This window comes from Cyanistes caeruleus, chromosome 6 (assembly GCF_971803275.1).
Source record: "Cyanistes caeruleus chromosome 6, bCyaCae1.hap1.1, whole genome shotgun sequence".
Lineage (NCBI taxonomy): Eukaryota > Metazoa > Chordata > Aves > Passeriformes > Paridae > Cyanistes > Cyanistes caeruleus.
The window spans coordinates 2320381-2333565 of record NC_141706.1 but is presented as its reverse complement, the minus strand read 5'-3'; the positions used below and the strand labels follow the sequence as shown (position 1 = coordinate 2333565).

At 41.7% G+C, this 13185-nt stretch overlaps 1 protein-coding gene across 1 annotated transcript; it reads right to left on the bottom strand.

Annotated features, from left to right (window-relative positions):
- Window positions 1-2513: 2513 nt before the first annotated feature.
- Window positions 2514-7429, bottom strand: C6H11orf91 (chromosome 6 C11orf91 homolog). The gene is made up of 3 exons (XM_086893797.1): window positions 7328-7429; window positions 3647-7177; window positions 2514-2723 (listed from the first exon to the last, which is right to left on the bottom strand). Exons 2-3 carry the CDS (start codon window positions 4164-4166, stop codon window positions 2656-2658), a joined length of 588 nt encoding a protein of 195 aa, XP_086749923.1. The 5' UTR covers window positions 4167-7177; window positions 7328-7429; the 3' UTR covers window positions 2514-2655.
- Window positions 7430-13185: the final 5756 nt, after the last annotated feature.

The following is a 13185-nucleotide window of genomic DNA, read 5'->3' as shown; positions in this document are numbered from 1 at the left end:
GCCAATGAAAATCAGCATATGTGCCATTATGTATCAATAGCCTGTTTTTTTTCTAAAGGAAGGTTTTTTTTGCCCAAAGCATCCTGCTGGAGGATTGCTGGCCAAAGGTAAAATTGGTAAGATTGGTGGCACTGGCCAAAGGTAAAATTCTGTTAAATGCCATGATCCAGGTGATTTTTTTCAGGAGACCCCTAGGCGACTTTACCTGAGATTACATATTAATTCATAATTAATAATAAAGTTATTCCTTGTTATCAGCCAGTAATTAAATGCCAAGTGTTGTTCCAGCATAAAGGCCATATGAAAAACAGAAAAACAGATGGAAAATATTTCAACTGTGTGCCATGAAAATTAGCTGTTTAAGCCACGAAAACCCTTGTGAATAATGGCTGGTGAGGGCTGGGTATGAAGTGAAAGGCTTGGTAAAAGCTGAGAAGTAAATGTTAGGAAGCAGAAATTCCATGTAATGGAAATTTTGTAGGCCCTTGCAATAACCTTGGAAAATTTAGGGTGGTTTAGGAACGAAATTGATCTAGAGATTGGGAAAATGAAGCTATTTCATCTGTTACCTAACTAGATTTTAAAGCTCTTATTTCTCCACAAAGCCTTTAAAGGCCTCTGTGTATTTTGTCCAATCCAAATTTGTTTTCTGGTATTTAGTTTGAGCACTAACACAATTCTCATTTTCATAGTAACCAACAATTTCAATTTAGCCATTCACATTTTCACAACAATTAACCATTTTTGCTTAAGGCTTTGAGAAACTTTTTATCCTCTTTCTGCAGAGGGAGCAGTGAAACACTGCAGCCCAGATTTCCAAAGTGTTCTGCTGTTCATTTGTAATCACATTAAAATGTGATAGCTATAGTTTGATGATTGACAAATGAGAGTTTTAATTTTTTAATAATTAAAATATATAATATAATATTCATAACATATTATAATATGTAAATATAAATATACAGTATATAATATATAATATATAATGTATAATATAGAATAGATAACATATAACATATAACATATTATATATAATATAGAATATATTTAATATATAATAAAATATATAATAAAATATATAATATATAATATATAATATATAATATATAATATATAATATATAATATATAATATATAATATATAATATATAGTATATAGTATATAATATATAATATATAATATATAATATATAATATATAATAATACATAATATATAACATATAATATATAATATACAATACATAATATATAATATAATATAATATAATATAATATAATATAATATAATATAATATAATATAATATAATTAATATATAATATAATATAACATTATATATAATAGAATAATAGAAATATCATATATAATATACATATAATAATATAATAATATAATAAAAAAATATAATAATATAATAAATGTATAATATATAATATATATCATATATCATATATCATATAGCATATAATAAATTTATAATATGATAAATTTATAATACAATGAATATAAATAGAAATATAAAATTATATTTTTATATGTAATAAAATATAAATATAAACTCTGTGTACAGTAGATCAAAATCTGGCTGGAAAGACTGAGGCAGTGTAAGGATAAATGCTGCAATAAGCACTAAGAGGAAATAAAATCTTGATATTGTATTGTGTTAAAACGTTTCTCAGCCGAGCAATTTGAACACAGTTCAAAAAACCAGAGATAAAAATATTACTCTTAAAAATAAAGCTCTTGGGCAAAATATTGCAGCTTTAGGGTCAGTAAATTTATTATTTCATGCTGCCACCTACTGCTCGGGATATGAAATAGAAAAAAGTAATTTTAATTTTTGTTTTTATGAGCCTATTTATTACTTTGTGGTGTTATTAATGTGTGGCATTACTTTTGAATTCTAAATTCTGCCCGGATCTTCAATCTGCCATCCCTGCCTCTGTCCATTTTTACTGGTGAAAGGAGGATGTTGCTACAAAAACTGCCACAGGCTTTAGCCTACGCCCTGAAATATTATTAGATATGATTAAACACATTATGAATCTAATTAATAAATAGTATTAATATATTATTCCTGAAATAATAGTAAAATGTCAGTTGGCAGTCAATGGCATGTGACTGCCCTGTTAAAAAACATCTCAAGCCACAACTGTAATTTTGTGGTACATTGTGATTATAACAAAGATTTTAATGCTATTTTGAAAGAATTTTTTTTTAAGCTTCTTTAGAGGCTTAGGACTTTTGGCCATATCTATTTACTCAAAATTGCACTTAATTTACTTAGAACTACAACAAAACAAGAATAAATCGTATTTTATATTGCCATGTAGATGTTTCCCAGCTACAGATATGGAATCCTGACAAAAACAGTGTTAATTTCTTAGTGTTTGTGAAGAAATATTATATCCTTCCTGCATCAAGTAATTGCAGGAGAAAAAAAAAAAAAAAGGGTTAAAATACACAGTAACATCATCAGTAACTAATACCAGACAAATAATACACAAAAGAAGTCAATAATATGCTAAATTTTTAATTTGGCAGGGGAACAGCATGTAGTGAGTAGAAAACAAATATTGAAGACCCATTAGAACAGTCCACAGTGCTAAGTGGCAAAATACCCAGCTGAAATAATCCTCAGTATTTTGGTGGACATTACTTCAGGCTCTGCATTGCTTTCATGCTTTGTATCTTCTTTTCTTCCAGTGCCTTCAGAATTTTGTCTAAACAAGAATGAAACATAATTTGCCATTAATGATGTCATTAATCATTCACAATACTTTAAAGTAAATCCAATAATGTATTAAGCAAGCTAATAATCCTTACAGTGCCTTGGCTAGCAAATATCTGAAAACTAGTTTCTTAAAATAGTAGAATTAAAAATGGAAAGAGAGGGGTATTGCTTTAATGAAAGAAAAAATATATATGCAAACTACCAATTCTTTGGAGATATTCCTTGGAATGCATAAATCTGATGGGCATTTTCCCCGTGTTCTTGTAAGCTTTGCACTGCTGAAGGTTTCCTGGCTGGCAGCCTGTGGCCATGCAGGGAACCATGAGCATCAAACCCTTGCAGCTGGATCAGTGATGGTACCACCATCACCTGCCCAACTCTTTTATTCCCTGCATTTTCCTCGGCAGGTCACAAAATCCAAACGCCAAGCCCACTGGTAATTGAACTGGAGGGGTTTTGTTCGCTCGGTGGTTTCTTTTGCTGTGGGTTGTTTGGGGGTTTTTTTTTGGGGGGGGGGGGGGAGGAAGGTGCGTTTTGATTTTGGCATCTTTTTAATTCCTCCAGCCGTCTGTGGCCCTTATTTTACACCCCAGCTGATGTCCCACCGCGGGCTCCCGTGGCTCCTCGGTACCCGATCCGCTTTGCACCCCAGCGAGGGCATTTTGGCCGTCACTTCACCGCCTCGGGGCGGCTTCTGCAGCTTCCACAGCTCCCGCACCCTCTGCTCTTGCACCTCCCGCGAGCCGGGAGCCCGGCCGGCTGTCCCGGGACTCCCGCGGGCTCCCCGGGCTGCCTGCGGGGCTCTGCGGGCCGGGGACACCCCAAACCATCCCCGCCGTGGCTGCGGGCCGCTCCGGGCCGTGCGGGGCGCTCCGGGGGCCGCGTCCCCGCCGCTCCCCCGCAGGGACGCACACTGCCTGCCGTCGAAGCCCTCGCCGACGAGCGCCGCCAGCTCCAGCTCCTTCAGGCGGATTCCCAGCTCGCACATCTCCTCCTGCAGCTGCAGCTGGGCCGGCCCCGGGGGCCGCCGCCCCGGCTCGCCGTTCCGCGGGGCTCCGGGCGGGCAGCACGGCCGCGGCGGCTCGGGCAGCACGGCCGCGGGCAGGGCGGCGTAGCGGGGCGGCCCCGCCGCGGCCGGCAGCGGCTGCCACGGCCAGCACAGCGCGGCCAGAGGGGCCCAGGCTCCCCCGGGCGGCCGCGGCACCGGCTCGCTGCCGTGGAAGTGCGGGAAGTAGAGCGGCGGCCAGGACGGGCGCTGCACGGTCATGGCGCACGGGCAGCCCGGCCGTTGTCCCCGCGGAGCCCGCAGCGCCCGGGGACACCGGCGGTTGTCCCCGAGGGTGGCCCCGAGGGTGGCCCCGAGGTTGGCCCCGAGGCTCCCCGGGACAGCCCCGCCGTTGTCCCCCCGGTTGTCCCCGGGACAGCCTCTCATTTGTCCCCGCGTTTGTCCCCGAGTCTCCCCAGGACAGCCCCGCAGCTGTCCCCGAGGTGTCCCGAGACATCCCTGAGGTTGTCCCCGAGGCTCCCCGGGACATCCTCTCAATTGAAACCCGTGGCTGTCCCCGAGGTTGTCCCCGAGGCTCCCCAGGACACCCCCGCAGTTGTCCCCGAGGCTCCCCGGGACAGCCTCTCATTTGTCCCCAAGGCTGTCCCCGAGGTTGTCCCCGAGGCTCCCCGGGACACCCCAAGGCTGTCCTCGAGGTATCCCGAGACATCCCCGAGGATGTCCCCGAGGTGTCCCGGGACAGCCTCTCATTTGTCCCCAAGGCTGTCCCCAAGGCTGTCCCCGAGGCTGTCCCCAAGGCTGTCCCCAAGGCTGTCCCCAAGGCTGTCCCCGAGGCTGTCCCCGAGGGCCCGGCTCTGCACTCTCCTCTCCGGCCGGAGGCTGCCCCGTTCCTTTCCCCGCTCCCGGCAGTTTCCCTGGGAAGTTCAGGTGTTTCACCCAGCGCTCTCATTCCTGGGCTGGGAACGCGCTGTTTGAGAGGCTGAGATAAACTCTGGGAGTGGCATTTGGTTAAAAGTAGCGAGGAAGGCGCTGTCCTAAAAACCTTAACTCTTAGAGGTTTGTCTTCAAGGCTGTGTGTGAAATAAGCCGGATACTGATGGTGGAAGGATGTCGGTGATGAAATGAGGGAAGAATTCCTCTTCAGGTGGTGCTCACGGATAACTGATGCTCTGCATATCTGGCTCGGGATTATGAGGTTGTGAGGCTTTCCCATTGGTGTTCCCCTGCTCCCCAGAACTTTCCATTCTGTTTGTTTCTATTTGAGGATGAGACCTGTCATTAATACTGCTTGGTGACCATTTCTTTAGCCTTCTTCCCATTAAATATGACACCAGTCCTCCGGGTCTAGTGAGGGCATTGCTGATTGCTTCTGTGGAGCTCAGAGAAGGCCAAGAAGATCCTCAGAGGATTCTGGCAGGAAGGCTTTTGGGATGGATTCGAGCTGATTTGAGGTATTCTGGACAGCCCCAGAGAGAGAGGTGCTGTACCAGTACTGCTGATAAAGAATTGATGACTGCAGGGGCTGTGGAGGTTAGCCAGAATCATTAAATTCGCTTAAAACTGAAAAATCCCACTGCACTACTAATGCAGCCTTGAGCAGTCTTTAAAGCCCCTAAATGGAATAAAGTCCATTTTTCAAGCCTTCCCTTGAGTAAAACAAGATTTTCTAGAAGCAGAACTTCTGTGTACTTTTAAGTGCAGCACTGAGCCAATGCTGATGTGAATGTTTTGAAAGTTGTCAGATCTCCAGATGCTATCTGGCACCAGAGTGACAGCCAGCGCCCTGAAAAGTGCTGGGGACAGAAAAATAGTGGCAGGAGTCACTCGGTATTTTATTTTAATGCACAGCATTAAGGGAGTGTGCTGTGAGTTAGAGTTAATGCATGTTGTGGGACGTGCAGGGTGCCTGCAGAATTAAAATTACAGTACACGTTGAGGATTTTGTAAGTGCAACAAATGTATTTAAAACAAACACAAACTCTGGTTTTAGCAAAGATGTATTTGGCTTATTTTATAGCGTTGCACACGGGTCACACACCCGCCTTCGCCTTTGGCGTGGAAAATTTGTTACCAAAACTGGGAACATTTAATCCTGGGTTCTGCCTGCAGACGGGCTGACCGTAGGTGATACAAAGAGATACAGAATTTTGAGACAAAAGCCGGCTGTGTGTGTTTTTTGGCCAGCACTGGGGCCAGCAGCTGCACAGATATGAGCCGGCAGAGGGAGGCAAACACACACTTGTTGTCACAGTTTGTCACATTTAGCGCATCTCTGTGCTCAGGGGCTGATGCTTGATGAACTTATGACAGTGTTTGTTTTGGAGAAGCAAATCTTTTACTTATCCAGCCAGCAAAAAAATGTAGTGGCATTATTCCCTCCACCTCTTCTCTAAACACAAACATAACAACCCTTTGAAAGGCTTTTTTTAAGGATAGTGAATTGAAATGATGAAGCTTCTGAGGGCAGCTAAAATATTCTCATATTATTGGCAGTAGTAATTAGGCTGCAGTGTTAATGGCAATAACTACTGATATGATGTGATATTATATGATACTGATGTGTTAATGACAATAAATACTGATCCTCACAAGCGTTGCATGTGGGTGTGAATTCATGTTTTCACACAGATTGCTCCAAATATCTGTAAAAGCCATGAAAGCTGCAGCTTCCCCTTCTACAATAAATTCAAATGTCAGTTAAAACACCCCAGATTTTAATTCCTGATATATCATGAAGGGTTAGAGCAAAAAGTTGGATTTCACTTCTAAAGTGTAATTTAATATGGATACTAATAAATCACATTGTTGCACTCAGCTGAGAATTTTGTCAGTGTTGCAGCATGGATATTCTGCCATCTCTTCTTTTTAGTTTAGTTTTTTTAGTTTAGTTGTTCTTTTCCCCACCCTTTTTAGTTGATTTAATTATATTGGTGTTCCTGGTTGGCCCAGTAATGTATTTTTTACCAACTTCCCACTTTCAGCTCCCAAATTCCCAGACTTTTTTTGCCTGTCATTCAGATTCTCCAGCAAAATTTTCTCTTTTCTCCTCTCCAGGAAGGAAAAGCTTCTAAAAATCTCTCCAGGAGCTGCTGTCCTGTGTTTGCAGGCAGTGAGCTGTGACCCTCCTGCTCCCCTTGTTCATTTCTGCTCCTTGTGCAGAAATCTCTCACATTTGTGACATTTGAGATGTTGTTTCTTGATGAGAAGCAGAAGAGCCTCACTCTGTGTCAATGATTGTCCTGCTTCTAATTTGTCCCTTGCTGCTCCTTCTCCTTCTCCTTCTTTTCCTTCTCCTTCTCCTTCTCCTTCTCCTTCTTTTCCTTTTCCTTCTCCTTCTCCTTCTCCTTCTCCTTCTCCTTCTCCTTCTCCTTCTCCGTCTCCTCCTTCTCCTCCTTCTCCTTCTTCTCCCTCTTTTCCTTCTCCTTCTCCTTCTTCTTCTAATATTATTATTATATTTCACTAATACTTTTCTTATATTATTATTTATTTAAAATTAATAAATTCATTATTTATTATTAATTGCCAAGATAAATTTCGTTTGCTATCTAATTGTTTTTCCCAAGTTTGTCCTGGTTTCAGTTTCTCACCTGCAGGGTTTCTCTGGGATGGGATTCCAGAAGGATGCCACTCCCTTCCCTGAGGTGTGTCTGTCACATCCCAGAAACACAAACCAAACACCAAGTGGGCTATTTATAAACTCCCAGAGCGCTTTGCCAGCAAATTTAACAGAGAGCAACTAATTAACAATTATACCATTTGAAAGGAGTGCTAATTAAAAAGTTTTTTTTTTTTTAAGAGATGAATTTTCAGTTGAAATACAAAAGTAACCAGAGACTTCGTGCCTGAAATAGAAATTTGGGCTGATTAACAGAAATGCAAAAAAACCCCACCAGCTGTGTAAGAAATGAATTTTTAATTTTCTCCTCAGGTAAGCCTGTGCTGTGTTCAGGATCTGAAGGAGATGAGCTGTTTTGGCTAGAAGGTAGAAATCAAACTATTTCTCAGTAGTGTTGTTTTAGTCTTACAGTGCTTATGGTTGTGTTGAGTCACAAAAATTGGAGATTTTGGCAGAGGAGCCGTGACTCTGCCTCTCTCTGATGATTTCTGAGTTCAGAATGCCTGCCTTGCTTGAGGAACACAGCAGGAGGGAAGAAACAAGAAGTTTTCTGGAGGACAGGAGTTGCTGAAAGGCATTTGAGTCTGGTAACTGGGGAAAATTTTTGTTTTGAGGTTTTTCCCCTCTTTGCCATTCTGTCCTGTTCATTGGGAGTGGGAACCTGGTGGCCTCAGGAGTGGTTTAGATGTTGCATTTCCACCAGACAAAGGGGAGCAGGGTGCATAAATGGAATAAAAGCAGAATTAAAAACTCATCTGCATGCCCTCTAAAAATTACTCTTGAAGTTCCTTGGGTTTATGCATTTTATTTTCTGCATGAATATGCCTAGGGTGATGGAGAAGAAATGAGATTATTTTGATAGAGCAGAGTAATTAAGTGTGTATTAAGTGAGCAGGTAAATACTTGGATTAGCTGTGTTTGCCTCTGAGTTAATGATGGGTGCTTTTCCTTTAAAATGAATCAAACCCTGCTGGTTCTCTCCAAATACATCTGCAGGATGACCTCATTTCTGAAATGTAATTTTTCATTGTCTGCCTCGTTTTGGGAGACTACATTGTTTTAGTTGTGTACTTGGCAATTTAGAGGAAGTAATGAGACCTCCTGTGAAATGAGAAAGCTGAATTCCAGCGAGCTTTACACAAGAGATCTGCGTTCAGCACTGCTGAAATGAGTCAGCACAGCAGGTGAGGTTGCTCAAAAAAAGGCACAGTTCACCACATAAAAAATGAAAGAGATCCCAATCCATGCCAGCTTTGAAATAATAGAACTCATGGACAGTCCTGAAGGCAAACTCACATCTTGCTCCTGACTATTATTATGGCACACTCCTTCTGAAATTCCCATTTAATCTTGCCTCAATAAACCCTGCTAGCACTGACAATAATAAAATTTACTTAGCAGTATTCAAATGGATGGCATTTTTTGTGTTTTCCTCTTTTGAATTGAGAGGTTTTGGGAGAGAATCTACATGTCAGCCAAACATTTTTCTTTGTGGGTTGGGAATTGACACTATCACAGATTTGTGCATTTCCAGATGATGGTGTGATCTGTAGGTCTCCAAATTTACTTGGGAGGCTTTATGCATCTAAAATATGGATTTCACTGTGAATTTGCACATGCTCATAAATGAATTCAAATGTTAATTGTTCATGGACAAAAAAGCCTTTTCATGGGTCTGTAAGATTTGTTCTTTAGTAGTTTATACTGTAATTTGGGACTAAGCATTGTGCTAAAATCTTACCACATCTTTAAGGGTCAGCACTGTATAATGGTTTTTTTTTTCACATAAAGTGAGTTTTTTTCCCCACACTTTGCAGTAGTTTCTGTAAGAGTTTATCCTGGTTATCCTCAGGATTAGAAGTTCTGCAGTTTGGAGATGTAGATGGTTTCTAATTGCAGGATCAGAGGAGTGAGAGTGGTCTCTGACTCACTGGTGAGTCTCAAGGAATGTGAAATCCCACCAGCAAGTGCAATCTTTGCTACTTACATCAACTAACAATAGCTGTGACTGCCTCATGCCAAACATAAAAACACAATGATTTCAGCTGAAATTGTGCTGTAATGGTACAAGGGTTTTCATTAAGAGTCATTTTCATCACACAGCGTGGCTGATTCAGAGCAGAAATGCCATTCCAGTATTCCAGAGCCTTTGCTCACTCTTACTGTCGTGCATTGATGAAGAGAAATGATGAGAAAAGGAGCATTTGAAGCTATTAAGGTTGCTTTATTCAAGTGTCCAAACAAGATGTGTGGTTCATAAACAGGAATTGCAACTGGTGTCTGTTGATGGATTGTTTAATTTCCTCCCTTATTAGCTTAACTTTGCTCAAAGTACATTTTCCCTGAAGCATTAGTATTTCTAGGGCTTTTTACTGTTTAGGCAGGTGTGTTAAAGTTTTTCTGCTGCCTCTTGTAAGATTGTTTTCCTATCCCTGCAATTGACTCATTTGGGCAACAATTCAGTGGCTGGGTCCAGTGAAAGATGAGCTTTCAAAATCCTGAGCCACCTCTGCTGTTTTCTTACTTTCAGTAGTAAATTATAGCAAAAATGTGAAGGGGTTGTCTCATTTAGGCACATTCAGGAGTAGAGGGAGGGAAAATCCAGTGAATATTGCCCCACACTCACAAAGATGTTAGAAGAAGTGATTGTGAGAAGGACCTAGAGGGAGAAATAAGAGCAGGGAGGACACAAGGAAGGCCTTGTGAATAGGTGTCCTACCCCTCCAGAGTGCTGCTTTCCAAAAATCAGGTGCTGTGGGCCTGAATCTGGTATATTCCAAAAAGAAAATGGAAAGTCTGGTCACAAGAATTTTCCTAAGATCTGCCATCTCCCACCTTGCAGGAACAATGGGCTCCTCCCTGAGCAGGGCTGGATAATCTGGATTATGCTTGATATATCAGAATAATGCTGGATAATCAGGAAAAGAAGGCTAGGCAGTTTAAGAAGTGGCTAGAATCAAAGCCTTGCCCTGGCAGTGGGTTATTTTGTGCCTCATTGTTGGTTTGAAATGTCTTGCTGGACACCTGTGGCACATTTTCCTCCTTGGCTCTCGATGAAGTTCAAAACACAAATATTAATCCACAAGCCAAACCAAAGCAGGCTGTGGCTAAGTGTCACTTTAAAGCACTGGCTAAGAAGGCTTTTTCCTCTTCAGCTCACATGAAAATTGGCTAAAAATAAGCTTTGTCTCCCGATTTTAGGGAAATTGCTCCAGCACTGGAAGGTTGGCTGGATTCTCATCCCCCTGGAGCTGTTCCAGTGTTCACATCACTGCTGCCAGTGCCATTGCTGTGGATGGTGTTAGTTATCAAAGCTGTTAGGTACAATCAAAGTTCACAATTTGAGTTGCTGTGTACTAGCTGGTTAATGGATGGATCCTCTCATTCATCTGTTAAAATTGTAGGACTCTTATTTATCAAATACTTTGCACATATTCCAGCTCTGAACCAGATGTGTGATCCTTTTAGTAAAAAAAAAACCACCTTTGTATTAAGCTGCATCCATCCCACTGACCACACTTGTGGAGTAAAGCAGCAAACCACATCCAAGGAAACCAGAGGAGATACACCACAAGTGAGACAGGATGCTCCTGGGAGAGGGTTTCATGTGTGGGTTCAGCAGATTGGGTATCTCTAATTAACCCTGAATGGCTCATTTTCAAGGCTGGGTGTTTAACCCCCCAGGTAAATGTGTGGTGCTTTGGTGCTGCTGGCTCTCTGGTGCTGTTGCCAGCAGATGTCTCTCTTGATTATTGCACAGCACTGGATTGAAATCTGATTTCAATGGACAGCAGGGGTGTGCTTGACTGCAGCCCTCCCAAGGAGCTGCAATCCTGCTCTGTGCAGGAATGTACCCAGGTAAGGAACCCAAGGGTGAAATGTACAATAGCCACCCACAACTGCAACAAAAATAATGGAATTGTGTGCCCCAGGAAGGACAATTTGGGAAATTCCTCGTTTGATTTGTCTGCTGAAGATTATTACAGAAAAAATGAGGGCTCAGACAAAGCCTGAATAATCTAGTTGAAAGAAAAATCTCTTACCTAAAGCTGAGAGAAAACATCTCTGGTATAATAATGAAATTACTCAAGTGCCATTTCGGATAATTTTCCCCAATTCATATTCTGAGCTGGAATAATAAAGTAATCTAAGTAGTGGTGGCAAATGGCTATTATAACCTTTTCTATTTCTGACCTTTTCTAATACTGAAACAAGTTTTTGGACAAGAAAGTGGAATTAGAGGAGAAGTTTGAGCAAAGTGGAATTCCACTGAGGCTGGTGTTCAGTACAGAAAGGCTTTTTGGGGGTGGCTGCTGAGGTGCTGAGAAGATGAAGGCAAGGCTAGAATTGTCTTTTATCACTAGAGGGACAGGTCAGGGATGGAATGAGTTTCAAATTCCAGCTGCCCTGAGGGGTGGCAGAAATTCTGCCAGGCTGGAAAGGATGTCAGAGAGGAAGGGAGAGAATGGAGGAAGGGAGAGAAGTCACGGTGGAGGTTCGCTCGTTACGGAATAGAGTTTGGCAAGTAAATGTGGAAAGCAATTAATTAGTATATCTTGCAGAGGAAGTGGTCTGAAAATAAAGATTAATCCAGACAAGGATTCACCAGGGACTTTCTCCTTGTTAGCAGAGCCTGGTGCTTCAGCCTGCTGCTGAGATAAAGGTTCAGGAAGGAAAAGGAACTTTGGAAATAGGAGGGATTATCGAGTGGGGAGAACAGGGCAGTGGAAAGGGGCCAGTTTTACCAAGCCAATTGAAAATGGGGTTGGTGTGTCCAAGCAAGCGTGTGCAGCATTAGCAGGCTCCTAAAAATGCATCTTACTGAAATCCAGACACACTTCACACCCAGCTCCCTCAGCCGTGGTCCAGGTGGGGTGTGGGAAGGGCAGAGATTGATTTTTCTAGAGATGGAACCAAGGAATTCTCCCCAGAGAATCCTCTTCAGGAGTGGAGGATCTCATCTGGCATCAGTGTTTGGTGTAGCAGAATTTTATCTTTTTGGATACACACTTCTGGAGAATCAGTTAGAAATGAAGCCTGATAGAATCCCTAAAGAAACCTGCTGTGTTTTTAAAGTGGGTTTTTTTTATTTATTTATTTTATTTTTATTTTTAATACAAACCCTTTAGCAAACTGTGACACGTCTCCAAAAGGATAGATACTTCAGAAGAGCTCTGCTTGAAATAAATTCTTTTATTGTGTTTTGTATTACTTTTCAAGTTCTTTTAGTTTCCTTTATGAAAAGCTATTTCTCTTTCATTGTGATAGGGTTTCTGAGGGAAATACGTGTCTGACATCAACAGATTCCACATAGGGTTGTTTCAGGGATATTTGTAGTTTCTGAAGGCACAACTTCCATTACAGAGAAAATGAAAGTTCTCCTTTTTTTAATGAACCACACAGTATAAGAACAAAGAGGCCCTTGATAAATTTGCAACAAAGAGGGAAGAGAGTCTTATTTCCAAGCCTGGAAGCAGAGATATTTCTTTTGAGTGTAGAATCCCAGAGATGCAAAAGGAAGAAGAATCCTGGATTTTTAGCCAAATTAGCTTTAAGATGAGGGCAGAATGGGTGTCCATTTTCCCAGCTGGATTTGAAAATGTCAGTTGTGGAGTTTCCCTTGCAAAATGTAACCTTTAAACTGCTTCATCCTGTTTCTCTGCACAGCCCAGGAAATAGTGGAGCATCTCTCTCCAAACACAAATGGATTTGTTGGAAGCTGTGTTTCTGCACAGCTGCTCAGACCTTATTCCACTTGTGTGAGTGGTTTTAGAAAGTGAACACTGCATAAAATGACTGCTGTGGGTTTTGGTGGTAGGAAAGGATGGA